A 23971-nucleotide genomic window follows, 5' to 3' on the forward strand; every position below is an offset into this window, starting at 1 on the left:
AACAGAAATAACGAACTAACCTGCAGCACAGTAGCACGTCTCCTGAAGACGAACCACCGTTATCACCCGTTTAGTCGTCTTTAGTCTAGTCTCCATGGCGATGGGTCCCTTTCCAGCCATCGGCTCGCACCGTCCATTAACCATTGGCTGTTGCGTTGGACCCATTTGTGTGTAGCAAAGGCCTCAGTGCGTATGAGGGGAATATGTGTGTGGAAAGTGGAAACCCACGCAGCCTGCAGTTAGTCAGCCCCCCGTTTTTGGAGCATCAATCTCAGACAACGATGGTGAAGGAATTATACCGCGCTCGGAGATAACTCTCTCAATGCGTTCCACCTGTTTCGTCATATTATTTGGTTAATATGGATGCAATATACAATGACTGTTGTCCGAGCTGAATAACATGCATATAAAAGTCACTCATCGCTATCATCCACACAGCCGATACCTACATGGTAAGTTGATATTAGATAGTAGTACAACCTCTTAAATCCGAACTCTCCTCCCCCCTCAATTTCATCCTGGACTGATTACACAGCATAAAACGCCAATGTATAAATAACTACACAAATATTCCGAAACCAACCGATCCGAACAAATGCCGCATGATACACTCCACTCTCCTCCGGCAAGTGCAACATACAACCCTACAACCACTGGCCTGGCATTGATGTGCCATTTTTCTTCCGACCGTTCCAACCCCTCCCCCTGTATTGATGTATATAAATAAGTACTCTCTGTATCACCATCACCACCACCATCCACACACCCGGTGAAACAACAATACCTTCCATAGAAAAAAAAAAAGAAAAGAAAAAACAAGGAACCACGATAGCCTGTTTCACATACCACCACACCTAACCAACTTAGTACGTACATGTAACTCAAGTTCTTCCCTCGAGTCAGGGGTCCGTGGGGCCGTCCGTCCGGTGGTGGTGGAAGTGGTGGCTGCAGCACCCCCCCTGCAAGTGTTGCTTCGCTCAACTACAACCGGCCTCACGATTGGCTCGAGTACGTTTTACTTTTGTATTGATTATTTCGGATCTTTGAGAAGGGAAATATGATCTACACTTTGGGTTCCTTGTTGGGGGGTGGTTAGTTCCCGTTTCTGTGTGGTTGCAGGGGAACTAAAATTCGGCCAAGGTTTTTTGGTGATGCGAACTGCAGTGGAATGGGGTTCGGGATATCCGTGGGGGATAACATTATATACAAGGGTACAGTACTGCTATCAAAGACTCAACCCGAAACAAACACATTCAAAACCTTAAACTACTTATTCATTCATCCATTTATTTACACTCAATTGCTTTGTCCACCAACCCGCACTACAAACACAGGAATACATACATCCTACCAACTGGACAATCCTCCACACAATAATAGAGAAAAACAAAGAAACGATCATCACAATCATATACCATAAAAGTCCATATCTACCACCCGCACGGCCCCCAAAGCGACCACCACCACCACTTCAAAACCAAGGCATTTAGTATATACTAAACTACTAAGTAGTGACAAAGTTATACCCCATCTAGTAAAGTCTAATAGTGATAATCCCTTAACCCCAAAGACGTGAGTCAGTAAACGCACCAGAATATCTTTCATTGGCTGGTGTGTGTTCGTGTCTCAGAAACTTTCACACAAATCATCGCCGTAACTAACTACTTATCCAAATATAGTTAGGTAGGTATCACACTTATCACATCGCATCATCCATCGCATCGCATCTCAGCTCGGCATTTACTTTTAATTTTTGCATATTCGTTTATTTATTTATTTACATTGTAGGCTTAACAGTGCATTAAGCACAGTATGTACTAGGATCTGATCTGATACCTAGTCCCAACACAACACAACACAATCACAAAAAATATATATATAAATAGCCCTGAAGGAATCCATCTGAGCTCAGCGCGAATCAGATCACTTATCGTTGGTACTATCATTAGTAAGTGAAGACTGCTGTGTGTACTCTTCCCGTGTATGTCAGACAATGTCTTGTTTCAACGAATATTCTTGTTTTAGTCTTATCATCGAACAAAAATAGATCTGGCCAGTGCTTTTGGCATCCACGATTCATGGCTTTACTTAGGTTCAATGTTGGTTTGTTGGGTCGGTTTCATCCGAGGGTCCATCGGGGAGGGGGGGTCGGTTTGAGAAGATCTATCCAGTATCCACCTAGTATTTAGTCTCTAGTATCTGGTCAATTTTAGATCGGGTTTGTACGGGTAGATAGATATGTAATATGTAGGGGAAGGGGTGTTCGTCGGATACGGCTTGTCTTGTCCCAATTGATATATGGATGTGTTTCAGATGGTTTATTTTGTGCCGCCTTCGTGGGTTTTTGGTTTTAGGGTTGGCTGGGTCTGGACTTTCTCTCTCTCTCTCTCTCTCTCTCTCTCTCTGCTACAATTCACTCGCTTACTGCACTGTAGTAACTACGATCCGGATACTACGTAGACCTAGAACATTTCGTAACAACTTGTGTATTTATTGGCCTCTGACCAACAGACAATCTCAAGCAAGCGTCCTCCTGCGCCATGCTGCCGGATAATAACGCCCCTGCATCAACTCTTCACTATGTTGTGCGTGTTTGTCACTCATGCTTGTAACTCCTCCGCATGCGAAAGACAAGGATTCGGGAACAAGACCAATACGAGTTCGCAAAAGCTAACCGCAAATTCTTCAAGGCAGCACGTGGGTCGACCGGCGATAATGCCAGGCGACTGCCGGATATCACAAGGTTTGACGGAAGAACAAAGTGCAAATGTAAGGTCAAGTATTCGTGGACCAGGCTCATGTCCCTTCCGTGCAGGACAAAGCCGGATCGGTGAAGTATATCCAACCATCTATATCCAGATGACCAGTGAAAAAGAATCAAGACATGGAAGCCGCAGATAGCGATAAAGATATGAAGAGAGCAAAATATGATCAAACCACTGCGGGGGACTAATACTGCTGTTACCATAGCAAGAAAAATAAACAAAAGCTAAGGTGTAAACCACGAATAGCAAACCAGAAACGAAAGGTAACAACAGCTAAGCCCTAATCACCCACGACGGCATGTACAAAGCAAAAAGGTTCAAAAAATAGGCACAAATCACAACTCCATTATCATGCATCAGGCCATAATCACATGTCGAAATTATCATCAACGTTGAAAATACCGGGCTCGCCGCCCTCGTGTGTCCTCTGTACCCCACTCATGCGGTGGTTAGCAGTGCTTGCCGGCTGCTGAGGTCGTTGCCAAGTCTCAGCGTCCTCTTCCATGTGGTCACCAGGCTCATTGGTAAAGTGGTGATCCATGGAGCTTTCGTTAACAAAGGTGAAGCCCTTGAAGTTGGCCTGCAGACCGGGAGACAAAGGCGTCGACGCCGGCATGAATCCATTGGCAATGGCAGCTGCACGGTCGTTGAGGGAGTTGTTGGTCTCGAGCGCATTCGTGAACTCGGGATCGAAGTTGGAAGTGTCAGTGTCAGACTTGAGCGTTGGCTTGAACGGAGGGATCACCTCCTTCCGGCCCAATGCCTGCCAGTCGACGTCGTCAAAGAATGGGTGTGCCATAAGCTCCTTTGCATCGCCCTTGGCACCAAGGCGGTGCTTGGGGTTCCGGTTAAGCAAGCCCTTTACGAAGTTCCTTCCCTCCGTGCTGAGAGCGTCCCGAGGGAACCGAACTTTGCCAAAGGCGATATTCTTGTACATCTGCTGCGTGTCCTCGGCGTAGAATGGACTCCAGCCGCAGCACATCTCAAACACGAGAACTCCAAGAGACCAGAAATCGACCATCTTGGTGTATCCCTGTTCGTCAAGCAATACTTCCGGAGCCAGGTACTCAGTCGTACCACAGAACGTGTTCGTCGTGTCGTTTTGGGTCAAATTGGCCTTGGAGAGACCGAAATCACAGAGAGCGATGTGACCATTCGCATCGAGCAGAATGTTCTCCGGCTTGAGATCCCGGTAAACGATATCGTGATCATGAAGGTGCTGCAGAGCTAGAATGAGCTCGGCAATGTAGAACTTCGCTCTGGCCTCCTGGAATCGCCCCTCCTTCTGAAGATGCCAGAACAGCTCACCACCGGACATGTAGTCTGTGACAAGATATAGATCGGTGGGTGTTTGGAAGGAGAACTTCAGGCCGACGATGAAAGGTGAAGCCGCCATGGCTGTGCGGACCAAGATATTCCGCTCTCCCAGAGTATGTGCGACCTCCTTCTTCTGAATGATAACCTTCTTCGACAGGACTTTCATCGCGTAGATACGACGTGTGTCCTTCTTCTTGACCTGATAGACCTGGCCAAACGTCCCTTTGCCAATGAGCTTGAGGATTTGGAAGTCATTCGGCCCAACCTGCTTCTTCTCTGTCCGCTCGAAGCGCATCTCCATGTGGATCTCCCCAGACACTTGAGAGTCACCCGCGCCACGGGACTTCAGAGGGAACCATCCTTCTAGCCGGCTGTTGTCATCCTTCAAGTTGATGCAAAGGCGCACGTGGCCCAAGAATGCTTCCTGATCTTTGCGATCATACACCGAGACATCTACCTCTGACTGATCACCAAAGACATCGCTAAAAGGTAATAGTTAGCCACATACCCTTCGTTAACATGCTAACAGGAGGATGAACGTACAAGACCGCTTCGTGGTTCCAATGCGGGTCGGTCACTGGGGCACGCCCCCGAGGCTCACCGTCGAGCGCGCTGTTGTTGCTGCTTTGCCGACTCTTCATGGGGATCGCCATTGGGCGTCCAGCCTCACGGTCCGACTTCTCTTGTTCTTTCTGTTGGCGTTCCAAGGTAGCCGCTTCTTCGTCCTGGGCGCTCTTTGAGATGACTTCATTCCACTCAAAAACGCAGACGACGTACGGATCGAACCCAGGTCGGAGCCCTCTAGCTTCGGATATGTTCACGTAGAGCTTGCCCTTCAGCGAGGCCACCGGAGGACCAGTTGGTGAGGGAGTATCTCTTTCAGGGGGGAACGCTTCGTTGAGCTTGCCAGCGATCTCGTCGGCTGCATTCGCCGATTCATCGGAAGGCGGCTGGGCAGGTTCCGACGGATGAGGGGAGGAGGTGGGTGGCTTCTTGTCGGTTTGCGAACCTTCATTGGACATTGCTCGAGGAGTAAGAGGAGGTGTACTCTTTAGACGCACGAGATCCGACACAGTTCCAGTTAGCTTCGCCAGATTCTCAGAAGACATAGACACATGTGGTTTTTCGTGTTCGAGAAGGGGAGCATCCGGCAAACAGAACGCATCTGAAGCAGGAAGAAGGGAGGGATTGGAAAAGTGGGAGGCAAGGACTGGATCGTCAGAGACGCTTGAGACGGGAAGAGAGGTGTGACGGCGGGATGTTTGTTCAGGAGATGACATGCTTCCGGAGGGGGAGAGGTAATTTTTCAAAGTATTGAAGATGGAGCCCATGCCCTTATCCGGGGCAGAGGAGCCCAGTTCAGCCTCATCCGATTCTTTCTGCAAAAGAGAACAAGCGGAACTGTAGGGGGGAGTAGGCAAATTCGTTGGGGGCAACGTTTCCGGCTGCAATGTGTGTGTCTCAAGGCTCTGGTCCGGCGAAACGGTAGATGACTGGGTATCCGAAGCCTCGGGGCGCTCCATCATAACGAAGGAGCCCGAGGGTGAGGAACCTCGATCCCGTGTCCCTGTGGGGGCCGCATCCGACTGGGGGTTTTGCGCGGAAGTAGAAGTCTCAGAAGACCGGGTGTTGGAGGAACGGGACTTATCACCAGAGGGAGAACCAACCTGGAAATAACTGGAATTTATGGAAGGCAGACGCTTGTCCGCTAGATCGGGCTGTGGAGTCGAGATCCCAGTAGGAGTTGGACTGTTGGAGCCGATTTGATCCTGATTGTCGTCTTCTTGCGTACCATTGCTAGCGCACGAGTCAGCCATGATCAGGAAGGCCAGTGTTGTTGAAATTAGGCATGACAGCGTAATTAAGACCCCCATGGTGCTATGTATGGTGGACTGATAACGCAAGACAGAAAGCACAAGGCAAGCGATTCACAGCAGAGCAGGGGTGGGTGCTAGGTCTTGAGCTGGCATCGACAGAGCAATGGAGTGGCAGTTTTCATGCAGAGCGATTTTTGTTTTCCTCTTCAGCCCGTGCGGCATATAGTCATTGCTTGTCGTGGATGACTCCCGCACGCGACATGATCCATGGGCAGCGCCGCAGAAACCGAGGATGGGAAGCTTGCATGCTAAACATGACAACACAATGAGGGCTGAAGTACGGCCATCATCCGCCGTTGAGCGAAAACTTCGCACCCAGCTCTTTCATCCTTTTACCACACACTCTCTTGCCACACCCGGCATACGATGAAATCCAGACCAAACAGCAAGAACGAGGTGAAAGTTGTGACACTGTACTCACCTCCGGGATCTGGGCTGCTTCAATGAGCCCGCATCTCCATGCGGCCCTAGTCCACTCTGAGCAGCAGCCATCTTTATGTTTCCATCCGACACCCAAAATCCACAACCAGGAATACCGAGGGTCGAATCTGTCGGTCGCGCCGCTGTGATAGAAGTAGTGATGTCAAACCAACGAGATGATCGAGGACAGATCGCTGAAGGTATGACGTCTTTCGACGAGCAAAGTTGAAACGTGGGAAGCAAAAAGGTGAGTCAGACGCTGTTGGGAGGTTGACAAGTCAAGGAAGTTTGCGGGAGGATGAATCCGATCGGGTGCGGATGGCGAAGAGCAGGGAGGGGTAGAAAAGCGGGATGCCCTGTTACTGTTTGGCAAGTTGTTAGGAGGAGTGTCGACGGAGCCGTGGAAGGGAAAGTGGGTAGAGCTGATGGGGTCGACGGCCAAGGATGAAGAGCGATGAATGACATTGAGGGGAAAATTGGGAGGGAAGGGAAAAAAAAAGGCACGGAATGAGAAGCACCAACCTGGAGGGTTTTACTCACAGACGAAACCCAATGAATTCCCGGGGCGAACTTGACGAAGAAAGGCACTTATGGGCTCCAAGAACTCAATCAGTCAGTCTCGGGCAGGCAATTAATGCCCGTCAATGTGGGCGACGGAGCCTTAGCGTCAATCAGGCGCAGACGGACAAATGGCGGGCGGACGCCGGCGGATGGCGGGTTTCGTACCAGATGGCCAGAACTGATAGGAAGGAAACACGAAACAAGGATGGGTGGAATTTTTTTTTTAAACAATAAAAAAGAGATAACCCCGGCAGATGTCAATATACGAAGAGGGAAGAAGGTTAAAAAAAGGAAGATGAAATTTGGAAATCACGTTTTGACGGTTAATTCAAATTTGAGGTTGGCGATGAGGTGGCGTTAAAACGAACCAAACCCCCCAATAGTCATAGACCTAAGCTGCCGCTGAAGCCGCTGAACGGGTCAGGGACTGCGGATGGGGACCGTCGACTTGTGGTAACTTTCGCGACCGAGATTCTGGGGGAGGAGAAAAGAAAGTTGGATGGCAAAAACGCGTAAAAAAGAAAAGGTTTGGAAGCAGTACAGGAGCTGAGTGAGTTACAGGATCTGTTGGGTGAGGGGAAGTGGTTGAGGTTAAACCAAAGGAACCAGCGAGGATGGGAGAGAGAGAGAGAGAGAGAGAGAGAGGAAGAGTGAGATGGTTAGAACCAGCGATGGCTCTGTATGGAAGAAACACGACCAGAATACGATGTGACCTCCTCTTTTCTTCCCGGTTCTATTCTCGCACCAGAACACAGGTCAGAATTGGTGGTGAAGCCTTTTTTTAGGTCTGGTTGAACGTGCTTATACTATAGGATGGGTCTTATGGGTGATGACCGGTCAAGGGTGGTTTGTTTGATGATGATGATGATGATGATGATGATGATGATGATGATGACTCTTTCGAACCGATTACTACTAGACTGGCACAGCTTCGGCAACGCTACTGGTGAAGGAAGTAGCCTAGTAGTGGTCAAGGGTGCATTGTTGTCTCGGAGTGTCCCTTAGAATTGGAGGCAAATGCCACCCATTGGAAAGGGAACGAATCAAAGCGCGGCAGGAGGCGTAAGTAAAAGGAAAAGGGAAAAGGCCTCAGACGGAGTGGAGATGGCGGTGCTGCTGGCAAATAGACGAAGCGCAGTATGGGATGGAACCACTGGTGAAGTCAACCACGAACCACATCGCTTTGGTGGCTGGAAGAGGAGACACACAGTAACATTTATCTAGCGGTGATGAAGAAGGAAGACGAAGAAGGAGGGGGTCAGTTCATGGAACGGATAGAGATGCCTTGGAAGAATGATAAAAGAGAGGGAACAGGAATAGAAAAACTCCTGGATGATTAATTCACTACCACTACCATCATCTCCTCCTTCGTCTATCTTCTTTTTATTCTGCTGGAGGGGGGTCAGCATGGTTGAAATAATTGCCATTCCTCCTTCTTTCCTTCCCTCCCACTCATCCCCCCTCCTTCAAGAGTAAAAAGAAGAATAAGTTATTATCCGTGTAAAGCAAAAAGGATGAATGACAGGCTCCCAAGCCCGTCGATGACCGCAGAGGTCCGATGATGTGCCGGTTTGCCTCCCTTCTCCTTCTCTCTTGGGGCCCTTCTTTGGACAAGGATGGGCTATCCGCCCGGTGGACATGGATGGATGGGTGGGTGGGCTGGGTTGTGGGAACCGGGAATGCTCCAAAGTCAAGAAAACCCGCTGCATAATTCCAACACCAGTCACTGCCATGGTATGGGTCCGTCTGTTCTTTAGGCTTCTCTGTCTTTTCCATTTGCCAAAACTGCCACTAGATAGATACCCGAGTAACTCCTTCCTTCCCTCCCTCCCTCCTTCCCTATACTACTATCTATACTACTTACTATGAAACGGCATTAGTCCGACCAAATAATTCCACATTATCACCCAATATTCCCACCTAGAGATGCAATAATGACCTGCAGATACTCTTTTTGCCCATTGTAATCCTCGGTAGAAAGCTTATGCTCCTCCACGGCCACCCACTAGTACCCTCAAAATTCCGGCAGAACATGCCAATAGCGAATTCCTCTTTTTAGCTAAAATGGATATAGTTTTTCTGCTTTTTCTCCTTCTTCCCCTCTTTCAACTCTCTCCACCATCTCCTCACGCTAAGTGCCCCTCCGACAAGAAGGTAAGTAAATCATTGAAAATACCACCGGAGATCATCCTCTCCGCCGCCACCTCCTCATCTCTCATTATTCTTAATTCTTCTTCTTCTTCTTCTTCTTTTTTGGGTTCCTTTCGCGGTTGGATTGGATGGAGGGAGGGTGGGGTAGGTACCAGTGGAGTAGTTAGTACTTGGTCACCGCAACTGTCATCAACTCATCAACAACCATTGAAATATACCTCATCACAGCTCACTGACCCTCTCTTGGTTTTGTTGTTGTCCAAATACAGTACTGCTATGACAGGGATTAGTTTCTTTCCCCCTTTACTTGTCCCGGAGAAGTACTTCGAGGTGCATGTACAGTACCTTGTTAGGACTACTATGATTCATAACCGTAAAGTCTCTGGATCTTAACCAAGGTCATTAATTAAAGTAATTCGCACCCGGTTCGGATCGACTGATTGCCCGATTAGGTATGCGTTGCCCTTTCCGCCCGGACCTCGTTTCCTTATGGTGTGTCAATGCAAGCTATCTACACTATGAGCGATAACTTGAGATTTGAGTGACATCATGTTAAGTTCTTTTCAAGGATTCTCAGATGCCCCGCGTTTGAGATGTGTTCGCGCGGAACTACGGCTATCTTCAAATGATACACAGCCCTGCTGGTTGTTATGGTAGCTCTGCAGTAGTCTCTAGTACCATTCCTATACCCATCTTACATTGGGGGGGCCTATAGTATGACCGCAGCCGCATCCTCAACCCCTTGGAATTCTTCCCAGTCTTAGGTAGTCGAAGCGTTGCATTTCTTCCTCCTATCTGAGTCAAACTATCGGCCAGACCGGTAATCTATGCCTCGCATAGTCAAATCAAAGGTGTCGAGGACGATTGGGAGATCGCGCGCCCCGAGGCTAGCGGGAATCCCGGGCTCGTCACCCCCTTACGTTTGTGCATCACAAGCTCAGGGCAGCTGTACGGCTGGGAGGTGGTAAGTCGCCGATACGGAGTTACACCATGTCCGTGCAGCTGCCAGATCCAGTAGCATTGTAATGCAGTCGCTGCTTAGGTAGGATCGATTATGTTTCAGAATGGCCTGGTTCGACGGTAAAAACACCCGGCCGTCGTAGACCAGAAAATGGGGGTTAGGAGGAGGAGATGGAGGAGGAGGGGGTAGTCCTAAAAATGCCAATCACTGCCATGGTGTAACCGACACTGAGCTCCATCGTGCAGATAGCGAGTTCTGGTAGGAGCAATTTTCTTCTCAGCTCGCCTGTTTAGGAAATTGATGCCTACCAGAAGTCGCAGGAAAAGATATCCAGGGGAACCTTTTGGTGGAGTTCTGCTTTGTTTTCGCACTCGCCCCCTCCACGATCCGCCAATAATAAGCTAAATGCCCTAGTTGACTAGGGAGACCGTCGCTGCATCTGAGGCTATTTGGACACGATCAGTAGGTAGGTCACCTGCAGGCTGCTGCGAGGTTGTGTAAGCGATCTGCGGCACGCAGCATCTGGTCACCACAGACGCTCCGAAAACATCCACGGGCCCACGCTCGATTCCGATAGCCACGGAGGGGACCGTACCGCGATGGCCTCGCAGCACCCAGGCTCCAACACACGTTGAAGATTATGTGACGCGATGGGGCCTACCCTCCTTCAGGGATGCATAAGGGTGGTCAGAGTTGAGGAATGCGGAGCACAGCAGTCCTGCTCTGCCGCTATTATTGAGGGTGGTGGGGGTCTCTTTTGAGGGGTTCCAGAAGCTCCATCTCCCACCGCCTCTTTGGCGGACATGTGAAGTTGAGGCCGAACAGGTTATCACTGTCACTTACATACGTCAGTGGTCAGGCTCGCGCATACCTTATCGCTGCAGATGAATCATCTGCTGGCTTGGGTCGTGCTGGCAATGGTTCAGTTCAGCTTCAGCCAGGATGCAAGGCTACCGAACCTGTCTAGACCACATAGGTTTTTTGTGTAGCGAAAGCCAAAGGATGACTGACCTTCGGAGGAAATCCCGCATATTGCACTTGCTACACGCCGTGTAGTAAGTAGTAGTAGTACTAGGGGGTAAGGGAATGTATCTACACGGGGAAGCCGATAACTGTTCAGCGGGAAACGGGCAACACAAGATGGCCGCGCGATCACGAATCAGTTCGAAGGAACGAACCGTCGGCGATCAGCGGAAAGGGACCATGACATCATGGTGCAGGAAGCGCCAAACTGACTCCAGCCTCGATGAGGGTCTCCGATTATCTCCATCATTGGTTCGGCACGTGGCTGGAACAACTCTATCTGCCTCAGGCATCAGGGGTGTTCCTTTTAGGTCACGTGACAAGGAAACCCGGGTCCTCGGAGAAACCTAGTCCCGTCTGGCTCTAGCGCGAATGGCTGCGGAAAGGAACGTCCCCAAGGGCCTCCATTCAGCTCTGTCGCTCCAGGAAATTCTAGGTCGGCGTCCATTGCCCATCTTACCCATTCACCGTCGGTATGGCTAGGAAACTTCGTGCGGCTGCTCAAGCAGCTGCGCAATCAATGCGTAAGTGATCTCCTCGGTTTTCACCTTACCCTTTCCTTGGCCGTCGCGGCCTCGGTCGTCACGGACGCGAACAACTAATTACCCAGTAGGGAATGCCGCCCCTCCGCTCCCCGACGTCTCGGACGAGGAGATGATTGAAGCACCCCCATCGCGTGGATCATCGCCAGCGATGGAAGATCCGGGAGATGCTTCCGATAAGGATCCTGAGGCGGAAGCCCAGGCAGAACCCAGCCAGGAGGAAGAGGCAGCCGCAACGCCCGCCCAGGATTCGAACCCTCCATCGCGCGGCGACACTCCTACACGCATGGGTGGCCGCATGTCAGCCATCCCACGAAAGCGCCGCATAGGTCGTCCCCCGAAGAACCGTCCCCCAGACTGGGATGCGCCTGATGACGGCGCCCCTCAGACCCCGATTCATACATCCACGCCGGTCAAGCGAAGGCGCGGTCGTCCCGCTGCTAGTGGTGGTAGGTGGGCACGTAACCGGGGCCCGTCGCATGTTACCCAGGTTCCGATCGACAAGGAGGGCAACATGATGGACGTTATCGACGACGAAGTTGCTCTCCCAGACGACCCCGAGGGCGAGACAAAGGTGGACAAGAACGGCAACCTGCTGGGCGACCGAGAATATAGGGTCCGTGTGTTTACGATTCTCAACCGTGGTGATCGCAAATACATGTTGTCTACTGAGCCTGCGCGATGCATTGGTTTCAGGGACTCGTACCTGTTTTTCCAGAAGCACAAACTCCTTTATAAAATCATTATCGACGACGAGGCGAAACGCGATCTCATCGAACGAGAAATTATCCCCCACTCTTACAAAGGTCGAGCTATCGGTGTTGTCACCGCTCGGTCTGTCTTCCGGGAATTCGGTGCAAAGATTATTGTTGGTGGAAAGAAGGTCACCGATGATTACCATACCCAGGCCGCGAGGGAGCGTGGAGATGTCGAGGGCGAACTTGCCGTCCCTGAAGATAAGCTGCCTGCCCCAGGCGAGCCTTACAACAAGAATCAATACGTGGCCTGGCACGGTGCCAGTAGTGTCTATCACACCAGCGCTCCGTCGGTGCCGCTGCCCACCGGAAAGGCGGTGGATTCGAAGAAACGTAAGGTTACAGTTACTGGTGATAACTGGATGCTCGAACATGCCCGAGAGGCGAGGTATGTGATGACGCGCTTGCCTGACACTAGTTGTATACTGACATGCTTGTAGCAACTTTAACTCACTCATATCTCTTGCGCGCCGCGAAAACCTTGAAGGACAGTATGACATCCACACCAACGTCATGCAGTACCCCAAGATTATGCAACCGACGCACGCCCGCTGGGAGCGTCTGCCTCCCCCCGACCCTCGAGTTGCAACCAAATTAGCTCAGGGCATGTCTACCCTGAGCCTGACGAACGGCACCAGCGAAGCAGAGTCAGCTGCTGTTGACAGGGAAGCCAACGAACCCAGCGACAGCCAACCTGAACAGCCAACCACCGAATCCACCCTCTTCTCCTCAGTTCCAGCTGCGCTGTCCCGCCGATTCGCCATCCATGATATCCAGTTCGAATCTTCACCGTATTCCAGCCTGGGCGTTCCCGGCCCAGACGGCGATGTGCACGATCTCGGCTCCAACGGCCTAATCAGCGTTGCTGACTCCGCTAATCCCGAGTTCACGAGCCCCGAAATCCTGGAGGAACTTCCTCCCGAGTGCAAGGAAGCCCTCATCGAGGCTGCTGCGCAAGAGTGGAAATGGAAATCCAAGTGGTGTCACGAAGCGAACGACGGGGCTCGTGCCAAATTACTCAAGAGTTACGCCTGGTTTCCATGATGTGCAGCTTCATACCCCTTTTCTCACTCTCTTTACTACCCCTTTCAAGCCACTGCAGAGACTTTTCAAGGTCGTTCGCTACCTAATATACCACTTCCCCGCAGTGGCTTTACCATTCGTCTTTTATTCCGGGGGTTCACGTATAACTAAGTAACTAACTGATTGTTTCCATTTCACTTCGGCAAACACACACTCAAATGGGCGGGGGTTTTCATTCCGGATGGGTTTGCGAGATCATTTACCAAAAACATGGGGAGTTTGAGCGTTTCAATATCTGAATGTTTACTTTTATTCCATTTCTCAATTTTATTTCTTATTACCTCATATCATATTTTAGCTATTTACCGTAAATCTATCTACCTTTATTTATCAAAATAAAACCTCATCCTAATCCTTATCACTGCGAGATTATACTTCCGACTTGGTCTAGATGGATGGATGGGAAGAGAAGAGAATATTTTCTTTCATTGTAGTTGAATAAGAAAGATATGTACTACTTCATAATCTACATCGTGGCTAAGTAGTAGCGTGATTCGTAGAGATTATCACCAAGGTTCGACTATACTCTAATAGTAATCAATCCTATGTATTTTACTAGTAGTAGGGTTCTGCTAGGCTCCCACTGTCCTAAGAAAAGTTAAGCTTAGTGGTGGTGTATAGTATGCTTATGGTGGATGCCTATATAGTAAGCAGGGAACGACGTGTCTGTTTATACTACCGTGACCACTACTACAATTTTTGTTTATTTTTCATGATAGATGAATGGATGGATGGGTTTCTAGGCAGCATGATTACTATACGTAGAAAGTAGACAAGGCTGTAGGACTAGATTTCAGGTATGATCATGTACATAAGTATGATGGGTAGATAATACATTGACACCTGGAACAGATACAGTTTTATGTTTTCATGTATGAGCAAAACATCATGGATCAGCTACTCAATTCAACTCTACTACTAGCGGATGTATTCAATCACAATATAGGAACCGAACATAAGTAGACAATGAGTTCATTCCATCATGCAAGGATTCAAGTAATAAGAAAAAATGTAAGCTAACTAACTCCAAGGGGCGCAAATAACGCAATCAATCAAAACGGTGAAATGGAGGCAGCACATGTTCTTTGACACATATGATTAAAAGGGAAGAAGGAGAGGTGAAAGAAACCCGAGTCTGTAAGGAATTGGAGGAAAACAAAATAGCTAGCTGGCCAATTATCCCATGGCCATTTCCGCACGTAGCTTCTCCAGTTCTGCTTCCTCGTCTTCTTCTTCGGTCTGGGGTTTGGATTTGACTGTTGCAAATATATTAGAATAGTTTCATAGAGAGGAGGGAGGGACAGTGGCTTACTTTCTCCATTTGCCGCAGGAGGTAAACGGTTGAGCTGGTCTGCAACCGGCACAGTACCTGTGTTGAGCATCCGCTCGTCCATGGCCTCCTGCTCCAAACCCTCGAGTTCCTCCTCCAAGTCGGCCTCGTCTGGTTGATCGACCAGAGAGGTGCTTGTGATGGCTGTTGCGATTTCCGTGCTGAGTTGGTGCTGTTCGCGAAGTGTATCCCTAGTCCATAGTCAGTTGCCTTATTCCCATCACACAGATAATACCATAACGAAACAACATACATCGTCTCATCCACCTTATCGATCGTCATAGAGCCATGGATCTTCGCCATCGCCGCACCAGCCGCCTCCATAGCCTTCAAAGTCTCCTGGTTGATATTCGCCGCCTCGATCGAGTAGATCTGCTGTTCTAGCTGAACAATCTGCGCCGTCGTCTGTTCGAGGTTCTTCTCATGAACCTTCTTCCGTCGGAGGGCATTCTTAGCCGCTATACAGATCAATAACTTATTAGTCTTCATTTGTTGTTGCCTAGTTGACTGTTTTTCTGCGGTCACCTACCGGCCTTGTTTGACGTTACGTTCTTCCGAGCAATTGCATCCTGCTCCTCCATCAGATTCTCCAAGTGCTTCTCGCGCTTCTGGAGCATGTCCAGCTGCTCGCGAAGCATGAGAATCGCATTCTTGGGCGCATCTTTCCGCTTCTGAGCGGCGGATCCGCCGAACCAAGACCACATGTTGATAAGGGTGTATGGGGGTTAATTAGGCTGTGATAGAGGGTCGTTGCTATTGCGATGATCGGGGTGATGCTAGGGACTAGCGATCCGACGTCCGATGGGGAAGTTGTTGGTGTTGAGTCGGGAGGAAGTGTAACGACGGGTTCTGGAATCGGTGGAAGGTGGGATGGAAAGAGATGATGGTCCGTGGCAACGGGGCGGGATCGGTGAGGGATCGCTGGACGGTGATTTATCCTGGTGAAGGGTGCGGGAGTCGATCAGCTCCGAGTCACCTAAGCCAGGTCGAGCAAGGCAGCGGTCCTTGATAAGCGACAAGAACAGAGAGAGAGTGATAAGGTCCGAGACGAGAGAAGAGCGAGCAAGAGATGGAGGAGATCCCCAGCGGATTCAAGTTGGTTTTCCCCTCGTTGGCCCTATGACATACCGCGCTAAGCCTATCGGGGTGATATGGTCACGTGGATGGGGGTCACGCCGGTCATCGTATTTCACGGGTATTAATTATTTATTATTGATTGATTGATTGATTGCCTTGTGATCGATCACTGCTGCCTCGAGATCATTCCTCTATACGATGGCTTCTTTATGAGACTATCTCACCTGCTGGAATGAACGCACCTCTTCCTTCTACGCGGGCATTCCTCTCCGATCTACCTTCTCTTCCAGTTAGCTCGAAGGTCCGATTTCTCGGTTGGTGCGTGGAGTTCCTTGTCTATCTATGTGTATATCTTATCGTTTTGCATGCTGTATCCCGTAGACTATTTAGAGATACTTGCTTCTTTGCCTGCTCAGGAAGATAGTAGTAAAGAAACTGATTTTCTCAGCGTGAGGACATACAACATCCAAACGGGGCATCTCATCCTTGAACACAACTATCCGCGTCAGAAACCACCGCAGGAACCACCCTCTGTTGCCGTGGATATCAACGCGGTGCTGGAGACAGTCACTTCGCAGGAGCTGTCCGTTGGCGCGTGGGTAAATGTGCTCGGCTATGTAAGGAGATATAGGAGAAGTGATGATGATTCTGTTGTTTCAGAATCAAATCCCAACCCAGTGTATGTGGAAGCCGTGATGGTGTTCCCAGCTGGCGCCGTGGCGTTGGGAGAGTATGAGCGAATCCTGCAGGAAGCGTTGGGCGTGGAGAGGAGGGTAAGGAGGACAGGGTGATAACCCATTTCAACATATTGATTAATGACTAGCAATTATTCAACTTTTTTCTATGTGCTATACTATGGTACCCGAGATCTTCAATCCATTACTTCGTGACTTTTCTTGACAGACATGTATATATCCACATTAATCCAGATAAATGGTTCCTTCCAAGGTTAAATTGTCAAGGTTCAGTGCCAACTCCAACTGTGCAAGGATGCTTTTCTGCGCAAGAACTCATATGTTCTCCTGTGCTTAATGTCGATTCACTGTCACCAGTCTCAATCACACTCCTCCCTCATACCTCCATCGTTTCCTTCTCCTCGATTTTCTCAAGATTCTCCACCTGCTGTGTTTGGTGTTGGCGCTTTCCCGCCAATCGCCGCTTATCCTCCTGCATCCGCCGGATGAGCACGCTCTTCTCCCGGATCTTGTAGCCATACTTGTAGAAAATAAATGGGATCGGGACGATAGCCACCTCGAGCAAGCCCAAAAGGGTCCCTGACCAATTGGGACCAATACCGGCATACATATACGTTCCAACAAGGGGTAAGACACCTCCCAGAATACTCCGGATCACGGAATTTCCTGCCAGCGCGGACGCTGCATACACTCCGTAACTACCAGCCAAGTAGTTGGTCGCGTAGATGAAGACTCCCGTGTTGCCCGTGCCGAAGAGGACACCAGCGAGAATGGGTACAATCCAAGGAATCGAGGCAGGCGAACAGGTCCAGGCGAACCACAATTCTCCAGCGGGAATCAGGAGCGCGCAGATACATACAAAGGCCACCATTGCTTCCGGCGGTGGTTTGCCTGTTTCGGGGTCCGGCTTATGACTGTTGATCAAGCGGCGGATCAAGGGTTCGCTGGAGATGGTGATCACGCATCCAGTTCCGATACCCAGGAATGCGAGGCCGGAGAGACCAAGTGACCAACCGCGAATATCCCGGAAAACGATAGGGTAGGCTGTGAAGCAGAGATAGAGGATGCCATACACGATGGCAATGTAAATATTCCAGAATATACTATATGAAAGGCACATCAGCTTTGAAGTGACAACGCGAGTACTGATTCAGAAAGACTGACCAAATAGGCTCAGTGACTGCCATTACAAACGGACGGCCGAGATTTATCTTGAGCAGTTCACTCAGACTGGCCTTCTGTTCGTATCGACACCACCATCGTGAGTCGCCCGTTTCTTTCCTCATGCGGGCGGCTTTCTTTTGCAGGATTATGGGGCCATAAGTCTCCTTCATGATACATGAAAAGACCAACGCGACTCCAGACAATATCAGAGCGATCCAATCCATCCACCGCCAGCCCAGGTACTGGGTGACGAAACCTCCGATAATGGGTCCGAGGACTAGGGCAGGGTCAATAACAGGTAGGTTTTGGCGGGGGAGTGGTTATGCCTACCTGGTCCGTTCACGGGCCCGAGACTCCATACCGACATTGCCAGCGCGCGCTGGTCATCTTCGACTATGTCCGCAACCATCCCCGGCGCAGTGGAAATCATTACACTTCCGAACAACGCTGCGATGAAGCGCACAACCAGCAGAGTCGCAAGGTTTTTGGCGAGCGCGCAAGGTATGATCAATACTGTGAAGATAAACAAGCAGGCTATGCAGACTGGCTTTCGGCCGTACAATTCGCTTAGTGGCGCCATAAACATGGATCCCACAGCCAGACCGATGAGGTACAGAGTCAATCCCAACGTAACGATGGTGGTGGAGGCCCCAAATTCAGCTGCAATCTGCGACTCTCCGGATGTGTACGATGTTGAGTATAATACGCTGAAAGGTATTAGCGTCGTTGTCGCTTAATGCGTATCTAGGCGATGCGCCAGACTCACATAATCAGGGTGTTGTATGATAGAATAGCGATCCCCATAGCTTTGTAGGGGAAGGGCCAGTTCTTCGGGTTATTAGTGTCGAACTCATCGTCCCAATCAACTTCATAGTTCGGGTCAGATGTGCCAGTCGTCCCTATAGATGTGACTCTTTGGGCTAGAGATGGTATCGAGGCTCGAGAGGCGCGCGTGGGAATGTGCGCCAGGTCATCCACTTGATCGATAGTGTCCTCGGATGAGCCTGATACTGCGTATGATTGGGCATATGTGGAGGTAGGCCCCTCTTTGCTATCCCCTGGGCCTGCCGGGGGATCTGAAGAAGGAATCTTGGCTGAGGACATTTTCGTGGCGTCAATTAGAATTCGGTCCGTGACCCAGAGGGGGAAGAGCTCTCCACAGTTGGAGCGAGTACAGCCGATACAGCTGATATAAACCTCCTAATCTATTATATAGCTGCGGTGGAGGAGTAATATGAAAGAAAATTAAGATAGAGCGCGCTGAAATGCGCTGCAGCTACTATATAATGACTCGAAAAACTGGCTCTTGGACTCGCTCGTGCTCCCGATTCAGCAAGAGTAAGAAAGACAACCGTATCCAATGCGACAGAAATTCAAGTAGAGGATTGCTCCCAAAATTCTCGAACTGTGAGCGATTTCAAGTTGTAGCGCAGCAGACATGGAAACCAACAAGACGAGTACAAATGCCGGGAAGGGAGAAGACAATTTTTTTGAGTGATAGACGTTGGGAGTTGCAAGATAAAGCTTAGCGGAAATTAAATTCTGAAACGCATACGATAATAATTAGCAACGAAAACTAGTGAGTCAGTGACATTAGGGGAAAGAAAAGAGGGAGAGAGAGAGCGAGAGCGAGACAAAAGAGAAGACACTCAAAGTGGGGGCGCCGGACGAGAACAGTCGGCAGGAGTGCGACTGATAAGCCCTCGGTCTTCCTCCACCGGATCTTCTTCGACTCTTGCCAAGGAAAAGACAGGTGCTGATGGACATTGCACGAGAACTAAAATTGATACGTTCACCGCTAGGCACTCAACTCATAGTCATCTGCATCTTCCACGTTGAGTTGCCAGATCCGCTGCCTAGACGTGTTGTGCTGGGGTGTCCCCTAACTGACGATCCGGATATAGTAAAACAGACAGGCTATGAATTCCTTCTAGAATTTGGATATGGGAATCCATGGTTAGACGCGGCTGATGATCCCTATTATTGACTAGCCGAGGGAAGTTGCATGTCCATTCAGTGAGTTAATACCCTTTTTAGTCCTTACTATATACTACCCAGTCGTATTGGGGGAAAATAATGCCTCAGTGACTGACCTCTCTCGCAGCACGGACTGGCATGGCGTTACGGTGTAGCAGGAGAATTCTGATTCAAATTGCGCTACGGCATACGAGGCCCGCCCAATCGCACTTAGTTCATACTAGAGCTGGCTATTCGTCACCTACAGGGCGTGATCTGCATAAGACACAGTGTGATGCGGATTCATGGGCATGCATCGCAAGTTTACCAGTGTCTCTCTGCATGGATACCTGTCGTGACTATGGCAGTCACTAACAGACCCTGTTTCGCCAGGCTGATCTACCTACCCCAGGATCCCTAATTTGCTCCAGATGGGGAGAAAACTGGAGATAAGTCCTGGACGTCACCACCGCATGAATAAGCATCTCCACTGCGGTGGATTTCTGGCGAAAACGGCAGATGCACAGTCGCAAACGAAGCCCAGTCCCCACCACCATGTCGGAAGACGATACTAATTCTGAACGCGGCCAGCTCCACACCAACGAGGAGAAGCATTTGCGTCTTCCTTACCCTGAGGGAGCCAGTCCACTAGAAAATGTCAAGCACAGGGCGGGGGAGGCCTTCGAGGCTAAAACGGGGTTGATGCTTGCCCATGACCCAGTCACAGTTCAGGGCTCGGTTCCGAGTGCCGCCCGTGCCGGTTTGCCGATGAAACTCTGGCAACAACCAGGTCGATCCTGTGCGAAACTGTTTTTGCGATCCAGAACGTCTGCGCCCCTTCTTTTTAGGTATCCATGCTGATTCTGGCGGCCACCACCCAGTGGCCCGTGTTCCGAGCGGACGTTGCAGGTCCAAATATGATAGGTAACCATGCCGTCATCTATATTCATCTCGAGAGAGAAAATGATTTGTCTCTTCAGTGCTGGCAATTGCGCAGTTCCTGCGCGAGCCCAAAGAGGTGACTCGACACGTGCCAAGACCAGCCCCATACCATTCTTCTGAGGAATGTGAAAATCCGTCAGAGCATGCTACCGAGAAATCAAGGATAGTGCCCTGTATTGGTAGGCATAAGGACCTATATTAAGGATCCAAAATGCAATATTTGAGACAGTGGCCCCGGTGGGAAACTCTTTGCACGGGCCATGCAAGCGACGGTACGAATGTTTTGGTGGCCATAGCTCCAACTTCAAAGGCACGAGGGCGACCAAATGGAGGGAGGAGCATGTATGCCAATGCCGTCAGATGCTGGAGTAGCGAGGAAGAGCCACTTACTAAGAACAAGCATGCTGGGGGCTTACTGTGTAGACGTACGCTTTCATCCTTAATCTCTAGGTAACCGACTGGGTTCATCAGGAGGCACTCGCGTGAGAACCCACAGTGTATGTTTGCTAGGTGATAGTCCGTTGCAGGCGATAAGAGTAAAACACAGTTCTTATCGGTATACCTTTGTATAAGCCTCCAAATTCATCTCTATCTCGGCCATATCGTAGAGGGAGAGACAAGGCTCGGAATTGCGGAGATAAGCCCGACCCACCGCTCGGAAAGAATACCGAAATGGCTGTTGAATCTTCTGCCAGACAATAATCACAATCACGAAGTAGTCAACCCTGCGATATGATTCCTATATGATAAGTCAAGCGTAGTCCTGAATACAAGCAAGGTACTATTAGCCCCAATTGGGATAGAAAATGTGCACAGCATCGGATCTTACTATGAATTGGGTGCTTACAGACACCTGCAGCATGCATCGTCCAATTAAAGAGCGTGTACGGAGTACTCTTGGCTGTGTTGGAGTATACTATGGCAGTTGAGATGCTTACAATTTACCTTCTGAATCACAATAATTGAGCCTCTCGGCTGTCAATAAATCCGGTCATATTCAATCAATGTCTCAGCCCCTGACCGCGCCATCAGATTTTCCGAAGGTGTCACTAATAAACCGAATCGGACCATTTTGCTTGCTTTTGCCCCGGCGCCGGGCACGTGGAGGCCATCTCCTGCTAATGCAACTCGGAATCAAGGGATGCATCAAATTTATCGAACCGATTTTATGCTTTAGTGGCTGGTTGACAGAGAAACTCTCTTCTTGATAGGTTCTTTACCCCTTAACGAACTTACACCTGGCCACTGACCGAATGACATGTGGGCCTGACTTGTCTAACCGAACGGTCCAATCCCGAACTATTAATCTCCGTTCGCTTGGATTTCTGAGACCCATGGATGGTGGCTATAAGGCTTAGCCACGCGAGATTGTAAGTTAGTGATGAGATTTATGGCTGAGCAATACTCTTGTACCTGAATTATATTGATTTTGAATGATCTCTGTTGCGACAGCATTGCTTTCTTGTGCGTTCGCAAAGGGATAGATCAACAGGGGCAAAGTGCTAACTTCGCTACAATAAGAAAGATCTGACTGTCCTTTATCCTGCTGTCTGCATCGCATACCCCCTTTACTACACGTTTCAGCCTAGAGCTGCCATTTCGACATGTTCTCAGAGATCGCCGTTGCCTCCGGACTAGCTGTCCTTTATCTCTACCACGTCAATCGTGGTATGACAGGAACTCCGGAGGAAGTAAGCCGCCTGTCTCCTCATCGGTGGACTGTCGATGAAATTAAAGCAGCATATGAAGAGGCCATTCGAAACCCAGTCGACGTGCAAAAGAGCCTTCCCCCGAAGCAAAACCGGCGCTATATCGTGGTCGGTGGGGCAGGTGCGTACTATCTCCAAAAGACATTCGCATGCCGTGGCTCATGAGACTGCCTTATGCGATTTCCCATATTTACAGTTCCAAAGCTAACAAATCCAGGATTCGTGGGAAGTTGGATGGTGAATCATCTGCTCGCTCGCGGAGAAGATCCGTCGGCTATCCGTATCTTGGACCTTGCAGCGCCTCGTCGCGAGATTCTCCATCAGGGTGTCGCTTTCTTCAAGACGAATATTGCCGACGAGATGGCCGTGGCCACTGCTTTCGCACAACGTTGGCCGGAAGCTGTCGCTGACCGACCCCTGACTGTCTTCCACAATGCCGCCGTGATCAGGCCTGGAGAGCGTCTCAAGACTTTTCTTCCCCGTTGCACCGACGTCAACGTAGGCGGCACAGTAAACGTGCTGGCTGCGGCGAAGAAAGCTGGCGCAAGCTGCCTCATCTCGACATCCTCGGGATCTGTCAGTCTCCGTAGTCAATCCTTCTGGATCGCACCCTGGAACAAGTCCCCCAAGGGTCATGTCCAGGTAGTCGATGACTCGACCCCAGTTCCGGAAGAACACTACGACTTCTTCAGCAACTATGCCGCCTCCAAATCCAAGGCTGAGAAGATCATCCGCGCCGCCGACGATCTTGAAGGAAACTTCCGCACAGGCTGTATCCGGCCGGCGAATGGCATCTACGGGATCGGCGACACGGAAGGCTCTCTCACTACATCATATCTCAGATCCGGCGGTTCCCCTGCGTAAGACAGCCCTATTAGCACTCAATGACCTTTGCAGAAGATCAAGGACTAACAACCCTATCAGCTGGCTCATTGACACCATGCAAAACTTCGTCAACGCCGAAAACGTCTCCATCGCCCACCTTCTCTACGAACAGCGCCTTATCGAGCACACCAACAGCCCAACCACACTCCCCAATATCGGTGGCCAATACTTCCTAGTCACAGACCCCAACCCAGCCCCCACCTACGGCGACGTCTATCTCCTCCTGCACACCCTCTCCAAAACACCCGCTAACTTCCCTCGCGTACCTCCCGTCCCTTTCCTCATCCTGTCCTACCTCATTGAATGGTACTCCTTCCTGCAGGTCGTTTACTTCCCCTGGCTCCCTAGAATCACCGGAGATATCGCCAAGATGCAGCCTGCTCTTTTCTCCATCACCAATGTGCATTACATTGCGGATGATTCGCGCGCGCGCAAGTCGCCAGAACAGGGCGGGCTGGGGTATGCGCCTCCGATCACGACAATGTATGGTATGTGCAAGCACCTGCAGGTTTGGAACCGCGAGGCGGACCAGAAGAAGGTTGCAGAGGTTGCGGCAAAGGGCGTGGTCAATGTGAGTGAGGAGGGAGTGGATGTGAATTTGGTGGTTCCTCCGGAGAAGTTGTAGTTCATTCCCGATGAACCAAGAATGTCTGTTTGTATTTCAACAAATTGTATTACTATCGAGAAAAGAAAATTATCATTCTATCGTCTTACTGCTAAGCAATTCATAACGACTCATGTAAAATTTCATCCTACTC

General features: G+C 49.9%; 8 protein-coding genes across 8 annotated transcripts; 5 read left to right on the top strand and 3 right to left on the bottom strand.

The window, feature by feature from the left end:
• Nucleotides 1-3132: 3132 nt before the first annotated feature.
• Nucleotides 3133-5899, bottom strand: schA (serine/threonine protein kinase SCH9; the record flags this gene model as incomplete). The annotated part of the gene is made up of 2 exons (XM_025627571.1): nucleotides 3133-4564; nucleotides 4626-5899. The coding sequence occupies 2 exons, from the start codon at nucleotides 5897-5899 to the stop codon at nucleotides 3133-3135; spliced, it is 2706 nt and encodes a 901-aa protein (XP_025474387.1).
• A 2679-nt stretch (nucleotides 5900-8578) lies between these two features.
• On the top strand, nucleotides 8579-11147 carry BO87DRAFT_410918 (uncharacterized protein; the record flags this gene model as incomplete). The annotated part of the gene is made up of 13 exons (XM_025626384.1): nucleotides 8579-8680; nucleotides 9434-9464; nucleotides 9504-9543; nucleotides 9649-9686; nucleotides 9728-9755; nucleotides 9807-9848; nucleotides 9963-10055; nucleotides 10138-10163; nucleotides 10232-10310; nucleotides 10555-10577; nucleotides 10630-10694; nucleotides 10815-10877; nucleotides 10912-11147. 13 exons carry the CDS (start codon nucleotides 8579-8581, stop codon nucleotides 11017-11019), a joined length of 738 nt encoding a protein of 245 aa, XP_025474388.1. The 3' UTR covers nucleotides 11020-11147.
• Nucleotides 11148-11495: 348 nt separating this feature from the next.
• On the top strand, nucleotides 11496-13763 carry BO87DRAFT_370073 (nuclear localization protein Npl6). The gene is made up of 3 exons (XM_025622015.1): nucleotides 11496-11599; nucleotides 11689-12760; nucleotides 12813-13763. Exons 1-3 carry the CDS (start codon nucleotides 11551-11553, stop codon nucleotides 13414-13416), a joined length of 1725 nt encoding a protein of 574 aa, XP_025474389.1. The 5' UTR covers nucleotides 11496-11550; the 3' UTR covers nucleotides 13417-13763.
• Nucleotides 13764-14279: 516 nt separating this feature from the next.
• On the bottom strand, nucleotides 14280-15861 carry BO87DRAFT_380977 (ESCRT-III subunit protein SNF7). The gene is made up of 4 exons (XM_025624417.1): nucleotides 15315-15861; nucleotides 15039-15243; nucleotides 14768-14976; nucleotides 14280-14711 (listed from the first exon to the last, which is right to left on the bottom strand). The coding sequence occupies exons 1-4, from the start codon at nucleotides 15487-15489 to the stop codon at nucleotides 14632-14634; spliced, it is 669 nt and encodes a 222-aa protein (XP_025474390.1). The 5' UTR covers nucleotides 15490-15861; the 3' UTR covers nucleotides 14280-14631.
• Nucleotides 15862-16022: 161 nt separating this feature from the next.
• On the top strand, nucleotides 16023-16732 carry BO87DRAFT_380978 (nuclear telomere cap complex subunit Ten1). The gene is made up of 2 exons (XM_025624418.1): nucleotides 16023-16180; nucleotides 16311-16732. The coding sequence occupies exons 1-2, from the start codon at nucleotides 16095-16097 to the stop codon at nucleotides 16651-16653; spliced, it is 429 nt and encodes a 142-aa protein (XP_025474391.1). The 5' UTR covers nucleotides 16023-16094; the 3' UTR covers nucleotides 16654-16732.
• Nucleotides 16733-16793: 61 nt separating this feature from the next.
• On the bottom strand, nucleotides 16794-19152 carry BO87DRAFT_201847 (MFS transporter). The gene is made up of 4 exons (XM_025618553.1): nucleotides 18488-19152; nucleotides 18052-18428; nucleotides 17722-17998; nucleotides 16794-17660 (listed from the first exon to the last, which is right to left on the bottom strand). The coding sequence occupies exons 1-4, from the start codon at nucleotides 18823-18825 to the stop codon at nucleotides 16934-16936; spliced, it is 1719 nt and encodes a 572-aa protein (XP_025474392.1). The 5' UTR covers nucleotides 18826-19152; the 3' UTR covers nucleotides 16794-16933.
• A 1080-nt stretch (nucleotides 19153-20232) lies between these two features.
• On the top strand, nucleotides 20233-20538 carry BO87DRAFT_431054 (uncharacterized protein; the record flags this gene model as incomplete). Its single annotated transcript, XM_025627572.1, has 1 exon — nucleotides 20233-20538. One exon carries the CDS (start codon nucleotides 20233-20235, stop codon nucleotides 20536-20538), a length of 306 nt encoding a protein of 101 aa, XP_025474393.1.
• Nucleotides 20539-21731: 1193 nt separating this feature from the next.
• On the top strand, nucleotides 21732-23913 carry BO87DRAFT_380983 (putative 3-beta hydroxysteroid dehydrogenase/isomerase family protein). Its single transcript, XM_025624419.1, has 4 exons — nucleotides 21732-21989; nucleotides 22141-22449; nucleotides 22546-23188; nucleotides 23253-23913. Exons 2-4 carry the CDS (start codon nucleotides 22224-22226, stop codon nucleotides 23836-23838), a joined length of 1455 nt encoding a protein of 484 aa, XP_025474394.1. The 5' UTR covers nucleotides 21732-21989; nucleotides 22141-22223; the 3' UTR covers nucleotides 23839-23913.
• The last annotated feature ends 58 nt before the right edge of the window (nucleotides 23914-23971 follow it).

Source organism: Aspergillus neoniger, assembly GCF_003184625.1.
Source record: "Aspergillus neoniger CBS 115656 unplaced genomic scaffold BO87scaffold_57, whole genome shotgun sequence".
Classification (NCBI taxonomy): Eukaryota; Fungi; Ascomycota; class Eurotiomycetes; order Eurotiales; family Aspergillaceae; genus Aspergillus; species Aspergillus neoniger.

Coding starts and splice junctions, on each gene's coding strand:
- BO87DRAFT_380983 (XM_025624419.1), top strand. CDS start 22,224: ATGTTCTCAGAGATCGCCGTTGCCTCCGGACTAGCTGTCCTTTATCTC. Junction 22,450..22,545: donor TATCGTGGTCGGTGGGGCAG/GTGCGTACTATC, acceptor TAACAAATCCAG/GATTCGTGGGAAGTTGGATG. Junction 23,189..23,252: donor AGATCCGGCGGTTCCCCTGC/GTAAGACAGCCC, acceptor CAACCCTATCAG/CTGGCTCATTGACACCATGC.
- BO87DRAFT_370073 (XM_025622015.1), top strand. CDS start 11,551: ATGGCTAGGAAACTTCGTGCGGCTGCTCAAGCAGCTGCGCAATCAATG. Junction 11,600..11,688: donor AGCAGCTGCGCAATCAATGC/GTAAGTGATCTC, acceptor ATTACCCAGTAG/GGAATGCCGCCCCTCCGCTC. Junction 12,761..12,812: donor GAACATGCCCGAGAGGCGAG/GTATGTGATGAC, acceptor ACATGCTTGTAG/CAACTTTAACTCACTCATAT.
- BO87DRAFT_380978 (XM_025624418.1), top strand. CDS start 16,095: ATGAACGCACCTCTTCCTTCTACGCGGGCATTCCTCTCCGATCTACCT. Junction 16,181..16,310: donor AAGGTCCGATTTCTCGGTTG/GTGCGTGGAGTT, acceptor TGATTTTCTCAG/CGTGAGGACATACAACATCC.
- BO87DRAFT_380977 (XM_025624417.1), bottom strand. CDS start 15,489: ATGTGGTCTTGGTTCGGCGGATCCGCCGCTCAGAAGCGGAAAGATGCG. Junction 15,244..15,314: donor CGTAACGTCAAACAAGGCCG/GTAGGTGACCGC, acceptor TGATCTGTATAG/CGGCTAAGAATGCCCTCCGA. Junction 14,977..15,038: donor GATAAGGTGGATGAGACGAT/GTATGTTGTTTC, acceptor ACTATGGACTAG/GGATACACTTCGCGAACAGC.
- BO87DRAFT_201847 (XM_025618553.1), bottom strand. CDS start 18,825: ATGTCCTCAGCCAAGATTCCTTCTTCAGATCCCCCGGCAGGCCCAGGG. Junction 17,999..18,051: donor CGGGCCCGTGAACGGACCAG/GTAGGCATAACC, acceptor ACCCTGCCCTAG/TCCTCGGACCCATTATCGGA. Junction 17,661..17,721: donor GCAGTCACTGAGCCTATTTG/GTCAGTCTTTCT, acceptor CCTTTCATATAG/TATATTCTGGAATATTTACA.